The sequence below is a fragment of the Diabrotica virgifera genome, chromosome 1 (genome assembly GCF_917563875.1).
Source record: "Diabrotica virgifera virgifera chromosome 1, PGI_DIABVI_V3a".
In the NCBI taxonomy this organism is placed as follows: domain Eukaryota; kingdom Metazoa; phylum Arthropoda; class Insecta; order Coleoptera; family Chrysomelidae; genus Diabrotica; species Diabrotica virgifera.
In genome coordinates, this window is record NC_065443.1 from 3,055,534 (window position 1) to 3,081,573 (window position 26,040).

Here is a 26,040-nt window from a genome sequence, read left to right on the forward strand (position 1 = left end):
GAAATTAGTTTTTCTTAAATACCTCCAGAACGCTTCTAGTTAGAAAAACAAAAATTAGCAAGCATATTTTTTATCTTCCAGAGGTAAATCGACTCCATTTATTGCGAATTTCTAGTACCGGTCATAGGCGTCCGTTTAGGTAGGGCAAGTTTATTTTGTCGCATAACTTTTTTGTCTTTAAATTCTAAGCATTTTTGACTCTGGATTATTAAATTATAAGGTATTTTAGTATTAAAAAGTACTCTTGCTTTAAGTCGGTAGGATACACCGTTTTCTAAAAAAATCGATTTGAAAATTTTTCGTTTTGGAAATTTGAAAAAAAATTGAAAAAATTTATAAAAACGGTGTTGTTTACCAATATAAAGCAAGAGTAACTTTTAGCACTAGAATACCTCATAATTTAAAAATATAGTGTCAAAAATGCTTAAAAATTAAAGACAAAAAAGTTATGCGATAAAATAACCTTTTACCTACCCAAAACGGGCGCATATGACCGGTATAAGAAATTCGCAATTAATGAAATCGATTTATCTCTGGAATATACGCTCTGAGCTTCTCTGGTGTCGCTACTAGCGGATTACTAATGCAACTTTCGACGGTAATTTTTAAATTTATTATTTAATTGTTATCGCTTAATATTTACAACGCAAAAAAGTAATTAAATTGTAATCGATTTTTTTAAGATGTTGCTAATCATTTAAACGTTCTATTAATGAAATATTAATTTCTTACTTCGGATACTTTCACAATTATCGTGTAGATAGCGCTTAGATTAATTTATAATTAAATATTACGATATATTAATCACTTTGACATTTATGTCAAATTTCCACCGAACGTTCACTGAGTTGTCACTACTGGCGCTCGCGAAATTTTAAATATCCCCTCTATCTACGAGCTCACAGAGTATAAATAAACGTGCCGGTTTTCGTTTTTCTAAATAGTTTTTTTTGAAATGTTTTTTGAAATTCAAAAAATGAAAAATATTAAAATCGATTTTTCTAGAAAACGGTGTACTCTATCGACTTCAAGCAAGAGTACCTTTTAATACTAGACTATACCTCGTCCAATTTACTTACCGTTGCACGTCATCCGCGCCATAGCCTGTGACACGATAGCAACACGAAATATTTAGGCGGTGGGTGTGTTCTTTTTTAGAATCAAAATGATTCTAAAGGGGAACACACCTACCGCCTAGATATTTCGTGTTGGTATCGTGTCACAGGCTATGGCGCGGATGACGTGCAACGGTAAGTAAATTGGACGAGGTATATCTCACACTTTAATAACCCATAGTCAAAAATGCTTAAAAATTAAATACACACAAAATTACCGTTACCCTATCCAAAACGGACGCCTATGACCGGTACTAGAAATTCACAATGGATGGAATCCATTTATCTCTGAAAGATAAATAGAAGCATTCTGGAGGTATTTAAGAAAAACTAATTACAAGACGCCATCTTCAAAGAGCTCTAGCTCCCTTAAGAAGCATTTTCGGACTAAGTGAATTGTGTTAAATTATTTTATTCAAATTATCTGAGGAATCTCCTGTCTTCGTTTGTCGGTGAGTTTCTGGATACCCTGTATAAGTCTATGATTTGAAATTTATAGTTGTCATTGTTATTTTAGTCATGTGTTGTAAAAAGTTATAAAATACATGACACGACTTGAAGGTCACATGTGAGAACGGGCCGGATTAGGCCATAAGCCTAGCAATTACATAGTCTACTAGCGTGGCGCTTACTGTACAGAGTGACAAATTATTTGTATATTGAGGACAAAAAAGTCGATTATAAAGTAAGAATTTGTTTAGCTGAGTACATGTTTTATAGAAAACTAATAAAAACACAATATGTAGTTATCCTCAAAAATTAAACTGAAACTCAAGTGCAATACAATCAGTCATAAGGTTTATTACATAAATTAAGTAAATGAAGGCAGAATGAACTTGTTATAATTAGTTTCGTAATTTTTTACTTTGTGTGAAAAAAATTGAAAATTGGAAAAGGTTGTGGTTAGGAAGAGTGGAGAAAGATAACATTTAGCTAAGGATAAAACACTGAAAACTTTTGTTTTTAACACTTCCACAAAATGTATTAGGTACCCTAACAACACAAAACATTCCAGGAATGTACTATCAAAGTTCTATTAATGTTTGAATGTCCTGGACATTTAAGGAACATTCGGTGAACATACTACCAATGTCCTATATTTTAAGTGAGGCCATTTACTATTCAATGTGCGTTCATTTTCAAATTTGCCGCGCGTGTGCTATATAAGTAGTGTCGTGTGCCTCGTGGTCATTTCATGATAACCTAAAAACTTATGACTGGATGGAAAACGGAAATTAGAATTAGTGGCTTTTTTTGCTGTTCTGTATGTTAGTTTTGCCACGTTTTGCTCTGGCTGGATCTCTTTTATTTAAACAATTATGTAAGTATTATTCGATCAATCGAATCTACAAAAAAACCAGGAACGAAACGTATGTATAGCCTTGTGGCTATGAAAGGCAAAAGAAAGACACCTATATGTAAAAAGTGTATTGGCTAGTTGGAAGAAACTCCACATTGTCGATGCATAACAAGTTATTAGGTACTTTATAAACAAATATTAAGACCTGTATGGACTTATGGAAGCCCACTATGGGGGTATACTTACTAGACCAAGTAATATAAAAATTATACAAAGATTCCAGAAAAAATACTGAGAAATATTGTAGATGCTCGGATGCTCCTTGGTATGTGACAAACAGTGATCTCCATAAGGACCTAGAAATGGAACCTGGATATAATCACCAAGAAGATGGCATGAAGTCAGGAGCAACAACTTCATAAGTACGAGAATATTGAGGAAATCCAGCTCCTCGATACTACTGGGCAAACTAGAAGATTGAAGAGGACAAAGTCTTTTGAACTAGTTTGAGTGATAGGTGATCGTGAAAAGCAGAGCATAGTGCTTGTGTGCCTGTGTATGTTAAAATAGTGCACGATCTTGTTAGATTAGATAAGAGACGCTATGGGGTAAGCTCTTCATTTTAAGGAACAGTAATAATTTAGGTTAAATTAAAATTGCTCATTGGTCAGTTATGACCAGATTGTAATTGTAATGTACAATTCAATACAGTGAATCATCATCGTAGTGATGATTATGGAAAAAAATATATGTCAAGATTTTGTGCAATAAAAATGTTTATATTTATCAAGGATGTATTATTTGGTATGGCCACATATACTTCTGGCATATCGTCGGTGGTGTGACAATACCTCCTATCTGCTTTTTCATGAATTTTGTAGGAGACGAAAAACCATTTTTTGGGTCATCTCCTGTTTTCACATGTAAATTTTGACATGTTTTGTAGTAAATAGTTGAATTTACTACAAAACATGTCAAAAAATATTATATGAAAACAGGAGGTGACTATAAAAAAAGTTTTTAGTCTCTTACAAAACTCATGAAAAAACAAATCAGAGGTATTATGTCACATCAGCGACTATATCCAGGGAATGTCTAAAAAATATACTGTGAATGTCCAAAGAACATTCGTAGACATTCATGGAATGTTCCAACAAGACATTCAAGGAATGTTTAAAATGCTGACACAGGACTTTCCTGGGACATTTAGGGGCCGTTCTTGTGCTTTTGAGGACATTCCAGGATTGTTTTCAATGTCCTGTCTGTACATTCTAGGAACATACATGGAATGTTTGGTGTTATTAGGGTACATATTAATGTTACTACAGCTGTTTTGGCAGATTGCCTTTCTCAAGTTAGTCATTGAGAATTATATCTGTATTTTTGAATTTGTTAATTTCCAAATAGATTCTAATAAACATAGCTTAAGATTTTAAAAGTAAAAAAAATACGTCACTTGAGAAAGGCACTCTGATGAAAAAGCTGTAGTGACATTAATTTGTAATACATTTGGAAGTATTGAAAACAAAGGTTTTCAGTATTTTATTGTTAGATAAAACGATCAAGTCCATCATTTATTTAGCTAAGGGTCTAAAATACCCGCATATAGTATAAATATTGACTGAATGATTTTTGTAGTATGTTTTGAATAATATAAAAAATCAACATTATTTCTTAGTAATGCAATGATTGATTTGATAGCATAAATGATGTACTGAATCGTGGCTGACAATAATAAAGCTAAAAAACATTCATGCTCGTTTTTTAATTTAAGTTTAATAGCTTATTGACAGTGTTAAAAAACTTGCCCCAACAAACTTAACAACATTTACAAATATTGTTCTGAAGCTAAAGAGAAAAGAAGAAAGGTCCCAGATACAAAATTCGTTATTAAAATAACAAATAATGATTTAAATCTGAAACTTTCTTGGAACCACTTTCTGGTAACATTCTTTATCTATGACTTTTACAATTTATAAGCCAAGATACGACGATTAAAGAAAGCGAAAAGAATCTACAATATCACATTTCGTCTTATTCGTCTAGGAAAAGGTCCGAAAGATAGTTCCAATACTCAAAAGATAAAAGATACAAATTTTGTTCTGAAGCTATTTACAACATTAATCTTACAATCCTACAAAGACAATTAATCTTACTCTGTCGAAAAACGTTTCCTGGAAAGCCTTGTGACTACTTCGATGCTTCTCCAACTTCTCTTTATTAACTGGCGACCCTGTATACAGAAGAAAAATTTCAATTTAGACAACAATTCCATGTGTTACTCATCGGCTCTATACAAAAAACGCGGTACAACAATTTTTTTTATTTATGTAGCCAATAATTTAAGCGAATGGGACAACTGGACGTCGTCGCTTGGGCGGAATTAATTGGTAACGATAAAGGTTACATCTGCTAGTTCAATAAATAACAAGCTGAAAATGCGAGCATGATCATAACGAAAACTTTGTTTATTTACGTATTTTAATTCATAATATGGAAAATTGCAATTATGAAAAGTTGTTTAGAAATAAAAATTATGTTTTAATGTGCAATTATATCATTCTAATTTAAATGTTGTGAACTATAAAGACACTTTACTCTTGATCGAAATTCATATTTTTTATATACCTCGTATAAAATTAATAAAATTGGATATATATGATGGTTGCATCATAAATCTTAGACCATGAGGAGCTTTTTATGAAGAATAACTTTTCTTCGTCAAATTAAAAATAAAAGAGTTATAAATGAAAATTACGTATTTTTTATGGGAAATAAGCCACAATTTTACTAAAAAATGAATTAATTAACGTTTCGAAGCCCAAATCGGGTTTCGTTGTCAAAATACAAAATACTATTAAAATAAAACAAACATGTTGTTGCTAAGTAAAAAAATTCTTCTAATAATTTATTTAATCTGACTCATTTATATTGGCAATTCAGACGTATATTATACATTTTAAAGTAGAAGACTTTAAAATGATATCGCCAATATTTATGAGTTGCGTTCCTGGGACGACTTTACTAAAAGATAGTTCATTCGATTACATGAAATCAATCCCAACTCAAGAATATCCGTCGCAAAAAAAAATCATAGCATGTGATCTGTCTTTAAAAAGACAACCAAATGCAACGATGACAGTAAAATTCTCGCGTTAGAGATTCCATAGTAAATCACGAGGGAAAACCAGGAAAAAACCTCGTGATACTATCCCGACATCGTAAGTATTTGGTCTTACATTTAATCTACCTTCAAAAAACTAATACCAAATTCTGACTTTAATATGTTTAAATTATAAATAATATTAATATTACATAGATATACAATAAGTAATACTAAAATATAAAATTTGTACTAACTCGATATGTTATTTACTTACTAATCGTGGTATTTTCTTTCTATTGACTTCCTCTTTCAGTATGGGTAACCACATCTTACTGCATTCTACCGAGGAATTTGCGACTTATTACTAATTATTAGGAATTACCGAGGTAGAATGCAGTAAGATGTGGTTACCCATACTGAAAGAGGAAGTCAATAGAAAGAAAATACCACGATTAGTTCAATAACATATCGAGTTAGTACAAATTTTATATTTTAGTATCACTTATTGTATATCTATGTAATATTAATATTATTTATAATTTAAACATATTAAAGTCAGAATTTGGTATTAGTTTTTTTTGAAGGTAGATTAAATGTAAGACCAAATACTTACGATGTCGGGATAGTATCACGAGGTTTTTTCCTGGTTTTCCCTCGTGATTTACTATGGAATCTCTATCGCGAGAATTTTACTGTCATCGTTGCATTTGGTTGTCTTTTTAAAGACAGATCACATGGTATGATTTTTTTTGCGACGGATATTCTTGAGTTGGGATTGATTTCATGTAATCGAATGAACTATCTTTTAGTAAAGTCGTCCCAGGAACGCAACTCATAAATATTGGCAATATCATTTTAAAGTCTTCTACTTTAAAATGTATAATATACGTCTGAATTGCCAATATAAATGAGTCAGACTAAATAAATTATTAGAAGAATTTTTTTACTTAGCAACAACATGTTTGTTTTATTTTAATAGTATTTTGTATTTTGACAACGAAACCCGATTTGGGCTTCGAAACGTTAATTAATTCATTTTTTAGTAAAATTGTGGCTTATTTCCCATAAAAAATACGTAATTATAAAAATGCCACAAGGAAATAGCTTCTGAACAACATAAATGAAAATGATGTTGGTATCCATAATTTGAGAAAAATCTTCAAATATTTTTTTTTCCATTAGAAGGATGTAATTGCATATATCAGAACATAATTTTTTATTCCAAACAACATTCCATAATAACAATTTTCAATACTGTGAAATAAATAAAGATACTTTTGTAAAGATACCCAATACTAAAGTATTAAGACCGTGCAAGTTCGGAAGAGCGACACCTGGTTTCATAGCTCAGCAACATTTGTAGCACTTTTAATTATATTGGCCAATAGGGAACTTGCACATTTTTTTTATTACATAATAATGTTCAGTTTTGTATAAAAATGAGATTTCCAAAATTTCACGCTTCAAAAACTCATAATAACTTAGAAGTACAAATTTAAAGTCTTCTTTATTTTAAAATAGTTTAAACGACCCGTGACGTCACAGAGTTTAACTATGTGGTTCCGTTTATGGTTATATTTACGTATATTCTTCGTCTTCTTCTTTAGTTTATTGGCCTCCACCTACTTGGGTATTTGCCCAGCTCGTCGTCGGGGAATAAAGGAAAAATATTTATATTCTAATGACATTTATCGTATGTCGTTGTAATAATATATACCAGTTTGTTGAGATTGGAGTTTGATACAGTTTTTGAAGGAAAGGAAAGAAGGTTTACTATTGAAAATAAAACCATTTTCTAAAAGTACAAATTTTCTATGAATAATTCAAACGATCAAAAACACTTTTAACGTTACATAACTGTATTTTTTACTGACGTTTATAATGTCTAATTTAAAATTATATGTATATACAATTGGTGTAGAATGTAAACATACAACCACGTGACGTCACGACGCGTTTTGGGGTGGCTGGTATAAGTTGAATTTTTAGTCGTCTTTAGGGGCCAAACGAAAGACAAACAAAACTTTTTTATTTTTGATACAGGTTCTAAATTATGTTCTGTTGTGATTTATACCATTTTTTTCGAATTTAAAATATTATGCAAGTTCCCTATTATATTAGTCCTGGTTACTGGATAATTGGTAAGGACATAGCCCAAAAAAAGAATAAGAAGAAAAAGTAACATTCAGGTTATGTTATTAAAAGGTAAACATTGTAGGTTGTAGTGAATAAAATTAATTATTAAAATGCAGTGCTACAAGCAAAATACAATTAATTAAATAATTCACTTTTAATTGCATATCATATCAATATTGTGGAGCAACATATAATTTTTACAATTTATAACACAGCATTTGCGAAATCCTATTTTCTTCAATGACAGAAATATGCGTCAATTTGACAATATGAATTATTTAAGAAGTATGTTAAGAAAGTTGCAAGATTTATCCGTTACTCGGGCACGATCGTTTCTCATATCCCCTCCAAGTACTTGCACACAGCGAATAGTAAAGTGTTTTGAATCGTCAACAATAGATGGAAATGGAACAGTCCATTTATCATTAGATACTCTTGTTAAAGGGGGGCCGTATACTCGTACAAACCTTTTTAAAGTTGTTAATAAATTATTGCTTTCAAAATATATACTCAAATTGTATTTTTAAACATCTTATTTATTTTATATAATAATTAAATTCACTATCAAATGTCATTTATATTTTATTAAGAGTTTTAGAATTGTAAAGAGGTTTCTTAATGTTGTTCTGAAGCTATTTCCTTGTGGCATTTTTATAATTAACTATTTTCTATGGGAAATAAGCCACAATTTTATTAAAAAAATAAATTTATTAACGTTTCGAAGCCCAAATCGGGTTTCGTTGTCAAAATACAAAATACTTCTAAAATAAACAAAAATGTTGTTGCTAATTAGAAGAATTTTTTTTACTTAGCAACAACATTTTTGTTTATTTTAGATGTATTTTGTATTTTGACAACGAAACCCGATTTGGGCTTCGAAACGTTAATAAATTCATTTTTTTAATAAAATTGTGGCTTATTTCCCATAGAAAATAGTTAATTGTAAAAAGGTTACTTACTGGAGTAACTCTCTACACGTCTGTATTTTTTTACCATAAGAAATGCTTAACGTCCAATGGGCAGATTGTTGTACTTAATGGAGTTAATAAAAATATATATATATATATATATATATTTTATTAATACCTAATTTAAAATTTAGTTTGACATTCACGAAGTGTCAAACTCAAATGTAAATAACCTACGCTTTGCTTAACAAATTCAGATTAAAACTAGCCTACTTACTAGCCACGATTTCAGTTGAGGTGTAGTGTGTAGGCAGAAAATAAATATTTGAAGAAGGTTTGTGACGTCACATTCTAGACTTTGAGGTCAGTTATCTCGAAGATGGTTAGAGATATCGAAATGCCGTTTTCATACTTGGATTTAGAAGACAAAACTACATGGGGATCCATCGGTAAATCTAAGTATTGCAGGAGCGGCGACGCACGAACGAACAGACTTTCCGAATTTAGAATCGAAAAGTTTTCGTTGAAAAAGTTGACTCTAACACTAGAATTTACGTTGTTAAGGTTACTGCGGTTGCCATGGTCTCTTTAAAACACGCGCGTATTAAAAAACTCGATTTATCCACTCTACAGCGTTGTTTAAATAAACAAAAAATAGTAGCAATAAAAAAAATATTTTATTTTTAAATACAGTATTACGTGTTTATATTCAACCTAAAAAAATTATTCAACACATATAAATTAAAATAAAGTATAAAGTAAAGCAAGTAACTATTCATAAAGATCAAATATAATGTCTCTATCGTATTTAGTAGTTAGTATTTCGACTTACTCTTTTATAATTTCATTTGGAACATTTGGGTTGCAATACTTCAAATATTTATTACTCAAGTCACAGAGACTTTGGTCGTTTAAAACCTTTGTTTGGTTTAAGAAATCAATATATCCAAACAGCAATAATATGTATTAACCCTGAAGTACGATTCCGGGTCTGAAATCCTCGCATCTTCTGATAACTCAGCATAAAATCGCGTTTTAAAGTGACCATGGCAACATCAGTAACCTTAGAAACGTAAAATCCAGAATCAACTTTTTATTAATTATTAAACTGACCGAAGTAACCTTTAACGTTCCTAATTAATTACGACGCCGAAACGGCTAACGTCCACTTGGCCCGACGCCCAAATGGCCCCGCCGAAACAGCGACGCCCAGATGTCCTAAATCCAACTTAAGCGATATATACAGGCGAGCGGTTTACCCACGGCGTTCCATGACATCTCGTAACGCGACAGGTTGTAACCCGACAAATGGTAACGGAAACTTCGTAACGGCGTCAGTTCTAACGAAAACATTGTAATTTTTTTTTTTAGCAAATTTAGTAATACTTAATTTATACAAAAATACATTTTGCATACAATATTTGTATGTGCAGGGCGTCAATTGTCCGTTACTATTTGTGGGTTACGAACTGTCACTGTTGCGAGATGTCTTGTCACGTTTACCCACATAAGCTCAGCATAAACTGACTATTTTTTTTTTCATTTCTAATGCACCATACCTTTTTTTATTCGATTCTATATATTTTTCAAAGTTCAAATGTATTTTGTTTTAATTTTTTCAAATTTTAAAACCAATAAAAACAAAAAAAAATAAATTTTAAAACCAATAAAAACAATAAAATTAAACTTTAAAATAACCTTCACCTAAAGTAGAAGATAACAGATGAGTAGAACAAGAATTAAGCCAAAAATATAATTATTTAACCGATACCCCTACTTACTAGAGTAGTCCAGGCATCAGAGACGACAAATGCCACTGAATCTCTAATGCTGGGGCCACAGTAACGTCTAATGCCGTTAATCAACGCGTTATTTGACTAACGCGTTAGGTGTGTCCACGACTTGTCTCGCTAATTTGTTAATGCCATTATGAATGCCGTTAAACGTTAGGCGATAGATCGGGTGTCGGTTTCTTTCGACACTACAAAGGAGTCACTCCATTACTTATCGCGTTGTTGTGGCTACACTTGCACTGTTGAGGCGCAGCAGAGTAATTTGTTTTGTGAAATAGGTTACATAGATACTATTCTACGAAAATCACATAAAAATCGTGGTGTTCATGGTGACGCTTGGCATCGAATTGTGCAATCATTATCTTTTCCAGCGACAATAGAAGATTTGAAAAAGAAAAAATACACACTTATGGGATACTATAGGACCCATTTAAATGAATATAAAAAATCGTTAAAATCTGGTATGGGAACGAATGAGGTATATAAAACAAGCTAGTTTGCATTTGATGCCATGCATAGTTGTCTTAAACCTATATACGAATATAACAGCGTAGCAGCTTCGACTTTTCGCTGATTCGTTTTCTACTGACTACGCGCTAAAATAAGTGTGGAAAGTCACTTTAACGAGCAGTTTATTCATCATTTTTGGTGTGTTAATTAATACGATAATGGACGTTAGACGTTAACGTTACTGTGGCCCCAGCATAAAAATCATACGAACACGCTGAAAAAAGTTGCAAAAAGGTTTGTCACACCGACCAGTGTTACCACCGGATTTCCCCTCTAAACCCCCCTCATATGGGAGAAAACAAAAACATCGATTTACCAAGCATCTGTATGCCGTAAAAAATGTTTCAAACAAAAAATGTAGCCGAGATAATTTTTAATAAAAATGTTTACTAGCGCTTTCTGTGTATAATGAACTGTTCGCTTAGAAACACGCTTGAAGCAACCGGCTTGTTTCTGAAGGAATGGTTCTTTCTACCCAAAAAGTGCTAAAAAGGTTAAAAAAAAAGCCAAGAAGGGCCTCGTAAGGAATTTCCCCTCTAGGAAGGGGTTTTTAGGAGGAAGTCCGGCAAACTTTAGGAGTAACAAACTTTTTTGCATCTTTGTTGGGGTCCCAAAATTGACATGCTCAGCAAAGCTAAGCTCTGATGACTGGAGTCCAAGTAATTCCGTGGTATTCAACAGTTTGTACCACCAAACTGCTCAATATCACCCTACAGAGTAATTTTAATTGTCTTCTCGATATTTGTCTCACATGCTAGTCAATATTATAACACGAAAATGCTTTTTAAACGTTTTTAAAACATATTCATATAAGAATGAGTAGAAAACTGTATCTGATAAAATTGAAAAAAAAGTTAAAAATTAAATATTTTTTATATCCCGAATTTTCGCTATTATAAAATTAACTAATATATCATTAACGTCTACAACTGATATTGATATAAAATTAATTTATTCCACTGACAAATAAAAATACAGGAATAAAGATTCAAACGCTCATATGGTATTTATTGATCTTGAGAAAGCATATGATAAGAATTCCTCGAGAGATTCTGTGCCAGTCAAAAGTCTGTACCTCCCTCGTATCTCTTGAACGGTTATACATGGTTATACCTATAATAGTGAAATTTGGAGGAAGGAAATAAACGGACGTAAGCTTCTTAACTAGTCATGACAGGTGACGTAATAGTGACAGATGACGTTACAGATCAACTGTGACCGATAATTTTAAATGGGACCCTATGGCAAGTGATACCTCTGTTCGAATAATTATTCGAACATGAAAAATAGTTTAAAATATTTTTACAATCTAACTCCATTTTTGAATGCAACACTGTCAACAGTGCAAATATGTACAAAGGACAAGTTAGTGTTTAGTTATGTGTGTGTGCCTCAACTCAAAAGACATAAATGGTTCGGGACACGGGTTCGGGAAAACTTTCTCTTCGAGACCTCAATGCATCCCGCGCATCCCTCTTGGTCCCATGGATGGACCAGGGCAAATCGCCTTTTTAAGTCAGTGTGATCTCAACCAAGATTCGAGCAACAACCCCGTTGCCAGACTTTCTCAAAGACCTCGGAGCAACACCCCGTTGCTCGTAGTGCTCAGAGTGTGAGCAAGCAGTTACGCTGAAAAACATTGTGTCTTAGTTTGAGCAGCAATCGAGCAGCTTTATTATGCAGCAATCGAGTGTCAATAGTGCCTCTTTTTTGTGCGAACAAGTGTTCCAGTTCGCATCACCTGTGATAGCTATTATTTTGCTATTATCACCAACTGCAACGTTGCCGTTCCCGTACTTCCACAGCCAGAAATTTGGTACCAGCGGATGTGTTGATAGACAGTATAGTGCGCACACACAGACATTTCAAAAGACTCATACTAGTAAGTAATATAGTAGTATATTAGTAGTTTTGTTTTATTTGAGAATGCTTATTTGTTTTGATTCTTTTTTATATGTATTATTGTTATTTCCCAGTTTTTGTGTTTCTGTACAATAAATTATTTAGTATCCTTCGTACAAACTCTTTTGCACCATAGTTCTAGAAACCCTCTCACCTTTGATTACAGGTACAGGTAGATAACCTCACACTTAATTTAGAACCAGCATCTATAGTAACTACAGTCTCTCTCTTTGTCTAGGACGTCCTATATGAACGTCCTATTGTCATGTTGTGATAGTATTATCTCAACAACCTCGTTTGAAAGGTATTCAAAATACCTATTCAGTCATACTATTTTTTTGGGTTATAGTTGATTTTGATTTTGGTGAATAAATTAAATAAATATAATATTGTAGTTTCGCATTTAATTAATAAAAATTCAAATGTCCGCCTATGGTTTTTTTTGTGAAAAAAGTTGACGTTTTTCAATTCTCTAGTAGTTTTTACGTAAACGTCAACCTTTTTGACAAGTAATCATATGCGGAATTTTGAATTTTTATTAATTAAATGCGAAACTACAATTTTATATTTATTTAATTTATTCATCAACATTAGCTTAAACTCAAACAAAATTAGTATAGCTGAATAGATATTTTCAATACCTTTCAAACGAGGTATCACTTGCCATAAGGTCCCATTTAAAATTATCTGTCACAGTGGCGCTGTAAAGTTATCTGTCATAATTACGTCACCTGTCATGACTAGTTAAGAAGCTTACGTCCGTTTATTTCCTCCCTCCAAATTTTACTATCATAGGTATAACCGTTCAAAAGATACGAGGGAGGGTATATTGATGATGTAGTGTTAGAAGGAAATGGTGAAAGTGACTTAGAATAAAACTGGAACAGTGAAAACCAGCTCTTCACTGTTCCAGGAAAAAGGTTTAAAACTTAAACGTAGGAAGGAAGAGAGTGGTGTGTTATATGACAGAAAGAAATCCAATAAAGCTGAAGGGAAAATTCTATAAAACAGCGATAAGACCGGCTATGATGTACGGAACTCAATATTGGGCAATGAAAAAGAGAGAGGAACAACGAATGCATGTGGCGGAAATGAGAATGCTTAGATAGATGAGTGAGTTACAAAAAAGGATAAAGTTAATGGTTGAGTTTGATGGGTTTTACAAACCAATTTGGGTTAAATTTGAAATGTAAAAATAAATATTTTTATTTTTACATATGTAAAAATAAATATTTTTATTTTTACATATCAACACAATTTAAACTAGTAAAGCTAACAATTTTAACTTCGTTGCCTCAATTTATGCCATAAAAACACAATCATTTATTACACTTACCTATAAAACTAAGTAAAACTGGCAAGAATATGAGCCCGTGAGCGGCTCCCAACAAGACGATTCCCAAGTACATCCTGAAGTAGAAGACTTGAAAGATCTGCGATTTGGCGAAGTACAGCACGATAATACCACCGAACTTCGTCAGCGTAATACCCGAAAACACTGAACTGCCCATCGTTGTGAGAGCATCAGCAGCTCTCTCCAATCTAGTGGGCTTCATAGACATGGAGAAGCTATGGACCAGATGGGAGCAAAACTCTACTGAGATTCCTACTGCCATTACTAAATTGACCAGGGAAACTGCGTTTAGAGTGATGTGCCACCAGTACATGAGGCCTCCCAGGTTCACTAGGATCATCGTAATTGTAATTATTACTACGATGCTGGAAAATATGTCGAAACCCATCAGGAAGAATGTCACGACGAATATGGCCAGCAAACTTATACCTTAAAATAACAAAATATATAATCAAAATCAAAAATAATAGTTAACGATTCAAAAATCATTTTGAAATTTCATTTAATTTAGAAAGCTGTAATCCTGTATATCATAAAAATTTTTTTCTACCACTATTCAAAATGCACTTTTCTGCACAGTTTTATGTTAGCAAACTTGATATTTTCTCACAGTATAAGATATTTGACATTAGTGTGCAGAAAAGTGACGTTTCTGCGCCGGAAAGTTCTTTTCTGCACAGTGGACTACCTCATTCTGAGTAACGTCATATTCTGTTTACATCCGTGGTTAAAGTTTAGACAAATATATAACCTATGAGACAATTATTATATTTACCTATAGAATAGAAATTATGGACGTTACAACTGTTTTATTTTACAATTTTATTCTTAATAAACATTTTATAATTATCAATTAACCAATAAGGATTTAGCAACCTCGACTTACTTTACTTTCCGTGTCCGGAACACCAACAACTTTAAATTATGTATTTCCAATGGTTGGCCACATAGATGGCCCTGTCATTTGCTATAATTAAGTCTTGTTCTGTGCAGGTCTCTCTCATCTCTGTGCATGATAGTAGATGCCGGCTGGTCTGAACCGCGCCACAGTCGCAGGTATCGTCCTCCTGGTATCCCCATTTTTTCAGGTTACTAGCACAACGTGAAACGCCGGTTCTTAGTCTGTTTAGCGCTTTCCAAGTCGGATACGGTAAATTGTGTCCAGCAGCCATTTCCTCCGAGGGAGGAAAATGTGTCGCGGTAGCTGACGCTTGCCATAGGTGTATTCGGCGCGTCTCTGGCGCTTCGGGGATGGATCTTGATGTTTTCAGGAAGCTTTTCCGAGATCTTAGTCTGCTTGGCTGAGTTTGGTGGTCATATAAGGGGTGTCTTCGGTCCGTCTCCTGCTTTTTCCGTTCTATCTCTGACGTGACCTTCCTCCTGATAGGTGGTGGAGCAATTCCAGCAATGGGGTATACCTCTTCGATAGGTGTCGGTTTCAGGCAACCCGATATTATACGGACCGTTTCATTTAGAGCCACGTCGACGTTCTTTGCGTGAGCGGAGTTTGCCCATACTGGTGCTCCAAACTCCGCGGCCGAAAAACATAATGCCAAGGCAGAAGTGCGGAGAGTGTGTGGTTGTGCTCCCCATTTTGTATTAGTTAGCTTGCGGATGATATTATTTCTGGCACTTACTTTCTTCTTGACATCTTGACAGTGGTATCGGTAAGACAGAGTTCTATCCAGACGGACGCCAAGGTATTTTGGCGTCTTGTTGTGTTCCAGCATCTGACCACGCCATTCCACCTCCAGCGACCTTCGGGCATGCTTGTTTCTCAGGTGGAAAGCACATACCTGGGTTTTTGTGGGATTGGGTTTCAGATGGTTTTTATCATAGTATAGAGCTAAGTCTCCCAGGGCATCTGTCAGTTTCACTTCGACTTCATTGAAGGTTCTTCCCTGAGCTGCCACCGCTGTATCATCAGCGTAAATAAATTGCCTTGTTTGTTGGTGTATGGGTTGGTCGTTGGTGTATATGTTGTATAGAATCGGCGCGAGGACACTTCCCTGTGGTAGCCCATTTTTTTGGTCCCTCCACCGACTGTTCTTGGACTGGAGCGTTACGTAGAAGCGTCTATTCTGGAGGAGACATTTCACTAACCTTGTTAGTCGGAAATCCTTTGTAGTTTCGTAGAGTTTTGCGAGTAGCCGTTGATGGTTAACTGTATCATAGGCGGCAGTTAGGTCTATGAACGCTACTCCTGTTATTTCCTTCCGTTCAAAACCATCTTCAATATGTTGGGTGAGATTAAGAATTTGACTGCAGCAGCACTTTCCGGGCCTGAATCCTGCTTGTTCTGGAATAATTTTAGTCTCCACATATTCTGCGATCCGGTTCAGTATCATTCTTTCAAAGGCCTTGAAAAGGTGGCACAAGAGAGAGATACAGGTCTAAAACTCTTTGTATCCGCCGGATCCTTCCCTGGTTTTAAGAGGGCTACCACTCTAGCTTTTCTCCAGATTTTGGGGATTTGTAATGTACGGATGCAGCAATTCATCATTTTTACGAGCCACTCTACGGTTTTTAGTCCAAAGTTCTTTATTTGCTCTGTTCGTATGTCGTCCAGGCCAGCCGCTTTATTATCTTTCATTTGATAGATCGCGCCTCTCATCTCCTCTAGACAAAAAGAGGTACCTAGAACATCTCTTTCTTCGTCGATATTCCGTTGAGCTCTCACCTTGTTCTTTCTTGATGTCGTCTTACCGTTCATTAGAAGATGATGGGCTATCTGATCGGGTGTGACTTCTGTCATGTTGACTGCCGGAGCAGCGGGATCGTTGCCAAGATTCCGAAACAGCTTCCAGGCACGTCTGCTGTTTTGTTTCATGTCCAGACTCGACAAGATACGTCGAATGAAGTAGGTTTAGTGGAACTCCGTGACTGCGTAAATATAACGTCAAATGAGACATTATTTTGTAATAATTATTTAAAATAGTTTAAATTCAAACAAATTAAGGCAGTGCATTAATATTTTAACTGATTTCTGTGTAATTTATTTAGGTATAATGAATTCAAATTGTTTAGTATTAATTAAATATAGTTAGTATGGTATAACTAGACCCAAACCCAGACATCCAAAGTGAAAATTATCCTCTAACACCAAATTGTTCTATATGGTCCACGTAATGTTCAGAAAAAAGTCACACCATTTTGAGCGTCGGGTTTAGGGGGGGAGGGGGGAGAAATCGGTAAATTCGTAGTTTTTTACGTTTTTCGTCAATATTTCTAAAACTATGCGGTTTAGCACGAACAACCTTCTATACAAAAATGTTCTACATTAAATTTGAAATAAAAAAGGCCCATGCATAATCCTTCTAAAATGAACGGTTCCAAAGTTACGGAGGTAGTATAGTATAATTCGTCCAAAAAAAGGCCTAACCCAAACATCCAAAGTAAAAGTTTTCCTCCAACACCAAATTGTTCTATATGGTAAACATATTGTTCAGTAAAAAGTTACACTATTTTGAACGTCCGGTTTGGGGGAATAATGGGGGAGAAGTCGGTAAATTAGTAGTTTTAGTACGGTAGTAAAATTATTGTGCAACGTAAGTGATATTTAAGGCGACCCTATTTGTAAGCTGAGCTGGGCTAGCTGGAGCTTAAAATTTGTTGGTGCAACCAGGCATTAGTGTCTCTTCAATTAGAATAAGCAAAAAACAATATTTTGTTTATATTAGGAGCCGTCACTAGTGAAATTGATGTGTTTGTTTATTCATAATTCGCCGAGAGCGAAATTAAATCAAATTGACAACTTGGAGATAGTATTAAGATCAGTGGAGATCTGTCCGGTGGTGAGGATGGATCTGAGATTTCGTCAATCATATTATTAATTCCGGTTCAGCTACTGAGGAGGCCGGTACTGGCTATTTCGCCAGGTATTGGGGGATTATCCCCCAGTATCATCAATTTCCATTCAAAGTCAAGTAAAAATTCTGTCTTCAGTGACAGTTAAGTAAAGTTTATGGGAGTGAAGATTAACCAGTCCATACTTGATCAAACAGTGCTTCTTCTATAAAAACTCACATACAATCGACGTAATTACTCGTATGAATAAAAAGGAGAATGTAGTTTATACTCCAAATGTTGGAGTATCTACTCCATCTATTCTTATGTGCTGTGAGTAGAAAGTCATCACATCATTACATTTTTATTCGTATGAAATAGAGTATAAACTTATACTTATGCTCATACTCAGGAGAACGTACTCGTGAGTTTATACTCCGTTTTTATTCATACCACTGAATAACTGAGCTGAATATTTCCATTTGGTGAACCATAAAAAGAAAGGAATTGTACCTGATAATACTTTTATTTTCTTCCATTTGTACCTAGTGCTTTGCAGTGCTATAGTATTTTGAGTATATCACTGTAATTCTTAATTTAATTTTAAAACTTTATAACATTCAAAGGGTTTTTTCCCCTAACATTTTGGTGGCTCCAGACATGTACATTACTGTAATTAAACACTGATGATGGAATTAGTATTCCGGAAACGTTATGTTCCGTGATGTAACTCTTTTTAGGGATTTTTTAACTACTCCTTTTACAAAGGAATTTACTATTTTTTGTGATTTATGGGATGCAGCCAGCAACAGGAATTTAATTTCCTAGATGTATGTTTATTATTGATAAACAAAAAATAAGCATAAAACAAAAATATCTCGATAGCGTTACCTTACGAAATGTTTAAAGAAAATCTATAGAAAATGTCAGGTGGATTGGTTGGGTAGTTTTTGATTTACAATGTCCACGGCCTTTGAAAAAAACAGTTTTGAGAAAAACGCGTTTACAGTTTATTGACAACTTTTATTTTCAATTTCTTTTTATCTGTCAAATCGTTAAGTAATGCACACCGGAATATGTTTTTGAATCGCGGAGTAATTTACGAAAGAGAACGGAAACAGCTGTTAAATGTTTCTCACTCGCTCAAGTGCGCTGGCGCGAAGCTGCTGCAATGTGAGTCGAAGGTGGATATTCAATAGCCTCTCAATATAGTATTCTTGAAGTTAAGTACTTTCATTTAAAATAATAAAAAAATCAAAAATTTCATAATTTTTAAACCATATTCACCCACTTAAACATATTTTTTACTACTTACCAACACTGAAAAGAGTGTCCGACCACATCGTCAAATACTGCTCGTAGAACACATAAAACACTGAGTAGGGAAACACTTCAACGCCAATGGTATCTGTGAGATTGGCTGCTATCTTTCTCGATGATCTCATGCTTTCGTAATAATCCTCCGAAGACTTCAAAATTGTATGGTAAGTCATGAAATAGGAAGCTCCAACGGTAGATAGCTTGGTGGTAGCATTGGTCTTATAGTTTACTCCTTGACCGTAAGCGGCGTGACCTCCTTTAGGGCAATTTTCATCTGGATTGTCCCTTAAGAAGAACGACACGTAGCGTTGAAAATCTTCTGGCACCGGTCGGTTTTCCACCCCTTGGAATTTGATGTTGCACATTTTGCACACTGAAAATAACAATTTACTGTAACCATAAATTCATAGGAATGAAGTATAGGGGGTTTTTAGCATAGACACGTTAAGGATAGACTTGGCTAGGGATATGCCACTCTGCATCGGGGTGTAAAGTCGACATAGGACTGAGTGGTCTAGCCATCTTTGTCAGTCACATGCGCGGGATCGTTTGGTTAAAGGAGATAGATAGACCACCGATCGACTGTTTCCATGCTGTTTCCGCGTTACGCTTTTTTGGTGAGTATGCCAAGTCTACGCTTAATATGTCAATGGTTTTTAGAGGTATCTTTTTAACTGGCAGTCATTTTGACATCTGTCGAGTGATATATGTTTGGTTTTAGGTCTGGATCCCGCGTACCAAAAAAAAGTTGATTAATAGCAAGCTAAAAATTTGTTAATAGCTTAATGGTGTCTAGTTGATCAAAATTTTGATGTACGGGAACACTGGAACAGGGGAAGTTTTAATTGTGGAACAATTTAAAAAATTGGAACGTCAGACTACGAAAACTTTACATGTATTTTGTCGGACAGAGCCTCCAATTGATGTGTTACCCTTTCATTAACTCTCATGCAAAAATCAGACTGCTATTTATCACCAATTAGGCATTTCAATAGGTCCTTCACGTAGAACATGTCAAATAACTGGAATTACGTTGGTGACAAATAGCAGTCTGATTTTTCGATGAGAGTTTAATGAAAGGGCAACCAATCAATTGGAAGTTCTATCCGACAAAATACATGGGGCGTTTTCGTAGTCTGACGTTTCAAATCTTTAACCTGTCCCACAATTAAAACTTTTCCTGTTCCAGTGGTCCCGTACATCAAAGTTTGTCCGACTAGACACCCTTAGGCTATTAACAAAAATTTAAAATCTTAAACTATCATTAAACTTACGAGGTATTGTCTCATAAAAATGCAACTTACGAGGTTTTTCAACTTAAAATCTTACTTATGAGGTTTTTGTAGATGTCGCTAGTACCATTAAATTTAAATATTGACTTATAAGCTTCCGTAGTTTAAAAGATATATAAAAGAATAAACCAAAAACGTATAAAAGTCATAATTGACCAAAAGTCGACTTACGGGGTTTTGCAGTTTAACCATCGACATTTTCAGCTTGCTATTAATTAACTTTTTTTGGTACGCGGGATCCAGACCTATTTGGCATTTCAGCATGAATAGACTGAGGCCTGAACAACACTTCCAAACTGTGCAAATTTATTTTGAAAATCATCGTTTTCTTCAAAACACGTATCTGTGTCAACTGTCAACATAATCGTTCATCAGAGCAATTAATTCGATTAACCATGGAACGTTTACTGTAAATGATAATACGCATCCACAGAGACCTTGTACTAGTATCCATTCACTTTATGGAAGATCTTGCGAAAATATCTTGGTTTGCGTGCTTAGAAAATCCAACTCGTGCAAGAATTTAAGCTGCACTATCATCTAGCAAAGCAAACAGAGCCGCAGGTTGCCTGAATGACACAATATGGAAAAATAAAAATATCGGAAAAGAAATTAAAGGGAGAATTTACAAAACAGTAATCAGACCAATAATGGCATACGTAGCAGAAACACAACCTGCCACAGAGAGGACAAAAAGGATGCTAAAATCTATGGTAAGTCAATATGGGACAGAGCTAGAAGTACAGATATACGACGGATGTGTAAAGTGGAGGACATTAAGGACTGAGTAAGAACTAGAAGAGTAGCATGGAATGATCATAAAAGCCAAATGACAACAAATAGGATAGTCAGGACAGCGAGAGATGGTTCCCCAATAGGAAGACGATCAGTGGGAAGACCACGAAAACGATGGAACGACAACTTACTAGAGGCAAATTGAAAAACAGACAGTCATGTCTACACAAAAAGAAGAAGTATAAATTGAAACGTATCATAAATTGAAAAAAACTTTTTCTACTTACCAAAGCCTTTAGTATTATGCGGACAAAAGCTGCTATCGTTGGCATATTTTTTGCAGCATTTATCATTTTCTGCCCAGTCAAAGTAGTCGTCTATCCAACTAGAAGAAGGTTTGGCAATGTATGTATCTTCTGGATCTTTACTAGCGGCATATATTTGAGCAACCACGGAATTACTCTTGCAGTATCTACCAGTACATATCAGGTTCTGAGCTTTGACGTCACTGTAGTTAAGTCCTCCTTTTACTACAAAGTATACTGGGGGTCCCATACTTAAATATTCATTCAGGTACTTGAAATATTTCAACACAAAACTATCTTCGGGCATGGACAGCTCCTGATCTAGACCAATTTCGATATAAGGAACTACAGCTATTGAAGAACACAGCCATCCGAAGAACAAAATCACCACAGCACATCTGACAGCTTTGTTCATTAATGTTGGTACATAAAGATATTTGAAGAAGGAGTAGAGGAGACCTTCTTGACCACCCGTTGAGTTAGGTTCGTTTATCTTCGAAGCTCGAAGGAAACAGAATATGTCAAACCTGCAAACAAGCGTTATAAAATAGTTTATTACATGGTAGGTTATTACTTACACACACTTACAATATTAATTTAAATAAGAAGAGAAGAGAAACTGTAATAATAATTATTATTATAATGATTAATCCTGGCAGGATCGCCATATGGTGGTTGGGGTTGTTTACCCCCGACGAGGAAGTTGACTTGTAAAACACTATTTATCAATCATGTATTTATTTACCACACTAAATATATCAGTAATGAGTTGGTGGGCAAAGTCTATATTCTAACTACTTGATGTCTAAATAATGAATGATTAATGAATGATCTCTGATTTACTTTCTCCGTATCTATAAATAAACTCGTAATTGTTATTATGATTGCCGACACCGAATCGACCATGAAATACTCATAATATCAAAATAGCTGACGACTAGGGCGTTCTCGAAACGAGTGCCCTACATTGTGAAATCAATGTCACCTATTTATTTGACTATAAACAATCATGTTTGTGTATAGTCCATTCTTTGACGGTTTTTGCAGTAAATTTTAAAGAACCGCTTGGATAGACTTGAAATTGGCATACATATACATAATATGTCAAAGAAAAAAGTGATATTGTGCCGATGTGTGCTTTTGCTCTGGGGGTGGGTACCACCCCTTCTCGGTGGTGGAAATATTTAACCTCAAAATAACCTCGGAAATTGATAGATATTTCAATTCTGAGTAAAAAATCTTATATACGACTTTTTCGGTAAATTGATATTTAGCAAGTTATTCACGATCGAAATTGATGATTTCCTACATGAAAAATACACGGTTTTGAGTGGATTTTCAAAAATATGTCTAAAATTATGCATTTCTACGAAAAAGTCATTATAATCAAAAAGAAACCTATTACATTGGTGAATGGAGTGGTGTTCTTTAAATTATTATAGCAATAACACAACCTAAGTTACAGCCTACTTAAAATCGGGGTTTTTTCGAATTAACCTTGAATCAAACATTTTATCATTAAATAACGCAAGAAATAAAGATTTTTAGAAAAAAATTATAAAGACATCTTTTAAATATTTTACTGATACCTTTAAAAGGTGCTATGATAAAAGTGATTTGGATAAAAAATGGCTGAGTTATTACAAAAACAAAACGATTATGTCGTTGAAAAATCAAAAAAATAATTACTTAAATTGGTGAATTTTCCACAAAAATAAAAATTAACATTATTCCACACACAATTAGGTTTATTTATAGCCTGACTACGCGTTCTGAAATTTTAACCAGTTTAAAGTGCTTAGGTTTGAAAAAAATTTCAATTTAGTATTAAATTATTTTTTGATATTTTATAAATGTTTTCCATTTTTCCAAAATTACTTGAAAACTAAAAGAAATCTAAAAAATATATATCAATACTAAAATGTAGTATTTTTTATACTAAAACGTATTCAGTTTTTTCAATGTCTCTATGGTAAACACTGAGTGAGAGATTTATATTTTAAGTTTGCACGTAAGTGTGAGAAGCAGTTTTCTAAGCTCTTTGAATCGCATGCTTTAAAAATCAAAGACCTCCAGAAAGTCCAGCTTCTGAATACTTTTAGCACTTACAATTCCCCACAAAATAAGCATTGGAACAATGAAATATCTTGAAAATTACAGAAGTTATCGTTAAAAAACCATATTGAAACTTATGTCGAATACTTTTTAAGCGTTGATATAAGTATTTTATTTTTTTTTTCGTGAAAAAGGCGCATCGTATGAAAAAAACAGAAGATATATTTTCTGTCATAAATTAAATAAGTAACTCAAAAATGCTTTTTAATTTGAAATACCTCAGTAGTGTACTATTTTTTTTTAATTCAGACTAGTAACCGTATGCGGCTAATGGTGAATATACAATTCTTAATAGTAAGTCTGTCAATAAATACGTAATAACTACCTCTTAAAACCCACCAAATTTCATTTGCATATCTCAACCGGTTTTAGAGCAATCAATAAATCTTCACTTTGTAAGAGAAATCTCAACACCCCGTATCTTGGAACTTCATTAGCTCCAACTCTGGTTCTACTAGGTCTCCAAACTTCATACATACAGATTTTTTCAGTTTTTCATAATCTACATTTCTGCTCGGAATATGTTTTCGATAAAATACTTACTTTTTGAGTTATTTGAGAAAAACCGTCTAACAACGTGGTTCTTTTGTTGAAAAATGAACATATTCACTCGCGAAAAATGTTGACTTCGCGAAAAAACTCTACAGAACAAAAGTTGCTTAAAATTAGTCAGAATATCCATTTCCGGACTTATTTTGGACCTATATTTTTTCACCCCCGAGAAGGGTTGAAACTCACCTCCCCTGCAAAAGCACACATCGGTACTATATAACTTTTTTCTTTGACTTATTAGCTATGTGAATGCCAAATTTCATGTCAACCCAAGCGGTTGTTTAAAATTCACAGGCTTTGCAATATTTTACAGCGAGTGAATGATCTAATAAATGTCTTTGTAGGGGTAGTTTACAAGGGTTGAAAATATTAAATGCTTAATAAACTAAATTGCAAACATAAAATAAAGTTTAAATTACTACAAAATACATCATTACCTAATTTAAAGTTACAAATATTTTTTATACAAATTCTGATTTAGAGGGTAGTTTTAAAGGGTTTAAAAATATTTACAAACTATAAAATAATTGAATCAAATGGTAAACAAGACATGGAAATAAGCAAGAGAATGGGACGAACAGGACACTTTTTTAACACTATGAAAACAACATTTTTGAAAAAAAAAAGAGATAACGGAGAAAGTAAAAAATGGCAGTCGTTAGATCAGTAGTTAGACCAACAATCATGTATAGCAGCAAGACATAGACATTGAGGAGGAGACAAAAATCCAGAGCCAATGCTATGAAAATGAGGTTCCCGAGAAAAATAGGAAAGAGAAAGAGGGCAGACAAAATACGAAACGAAACAATCTGACAAAACCTAAAGCTAGAACCAATAAATGAAAAAATAGTAGAGAATAGTAACGAATAGAAACGATAGGGACAAGAAGCACAGACATACTCAAAAATGAAGAAATAAGAAAGTTTACTTAAAAATATACCTTTTCTCCGCACAATAAAGGGGAACAATTAGCATGGTTCGGTCATACAACACGAATGGGAGTAACAGGCAAAGGAAAAGAGTGTGGACAGCAAAACCAATAGAGAAGAGCAGAAGAGGTAGACCAATAAAAGAGTGGAACAGCGACATATTAGAGATATTACAAAATAAGGGCAAATCTTGGCAAGAAGCAACACAAATGGCGAGGAAGAGAAAAGAATGGAGAAAAATTCATCAAAAGCTAGACGCATCTCTCTTAACACCTAAAAGTAAAAGAGGAACGATTATGTATGTGTGTTTAAGCTATCGGACGTTTTTTTTTTGTTGATTATGACTGCTTTTACACGTAAGATGAAACTGTAACTTAAGGGGATGTTTACGTATTTTCGGCTGCAATGCTATTCAAATGGGGATTAATTTTTTTCGAATCCTGAGAAAACTAATAAGTATTTTTGAAAAAATTAAACGCAGGATGAAAGATTACGTTATTAGCGAGGGCCGAAAGTCCCTGAGAACTTCTATAATGTTTATTTTAATAAGTTACAGGGGTGAAAAACTAAGAGAAAATGTAGTGTGATTTTTAATTTCAAATATCTCATTCAAAATAAAGTTTTTATTTATTCTAAGGGACTTTCGGCCCTTGGTAATAATTTAGTATTTCATTCTGCGTTTAAATTTTTTTAAAAATATTAATTGGTTTTTTCAGGATTCGAAAAAAAATTGAACACAATATCCGTGGTAATATTTTCCAAATCTATCTTTGTCTTACAACGCACTCAGTCGAATAGAATATTGTCAGTCAGACAGTGATAATCAGTGGCAATTTTAAATATTTGACATGGCATCGAGAATATTTTGAGTTGTTGATTAAA

The 26,040-nt window shown here is 33.9% G+C and overlaps 1 protein-coding gene across 4 annotated transcripts in view; it reads right to left on the reverse strand.

Annotated features, from left to right (window-relative positions):
• The window catches only part of LOC114328011 (NPC intracellular cholesterol transporter 1), a 121,650-nt gene that overhangs the window by 8,645 nt on the left and 86,965 nt on the right, over positions 1-26,040 (reverse strand). For 3 of the 4 annotated variants that reach the window (XM_050653805.1, XM_050653812.1, XM_050653821.1), the window contains exons 11-13: positions 21,545-22,089; positions 19,226-19,603; positions 14,107-14,553 (exon numbers count right to left, since the gene is read on the reverse strand). In XM_050653805.1, coding sequence (XP_050509762.1) covers positions 14,107-14,553; positions 19,226-19,603; positions 21,545-22,089 — 1,370 coding nt within the window. Of the gene's footprint in view, positions 1-4,571; positions 4,649-14,106; positions 14,554-19,225; positions 19,604-21,544; positions 22,090-26,040 lie in introns of all 4 variants that reach the window. The other variant, XM_050653827.1, reaches the window with a different exon arrangement.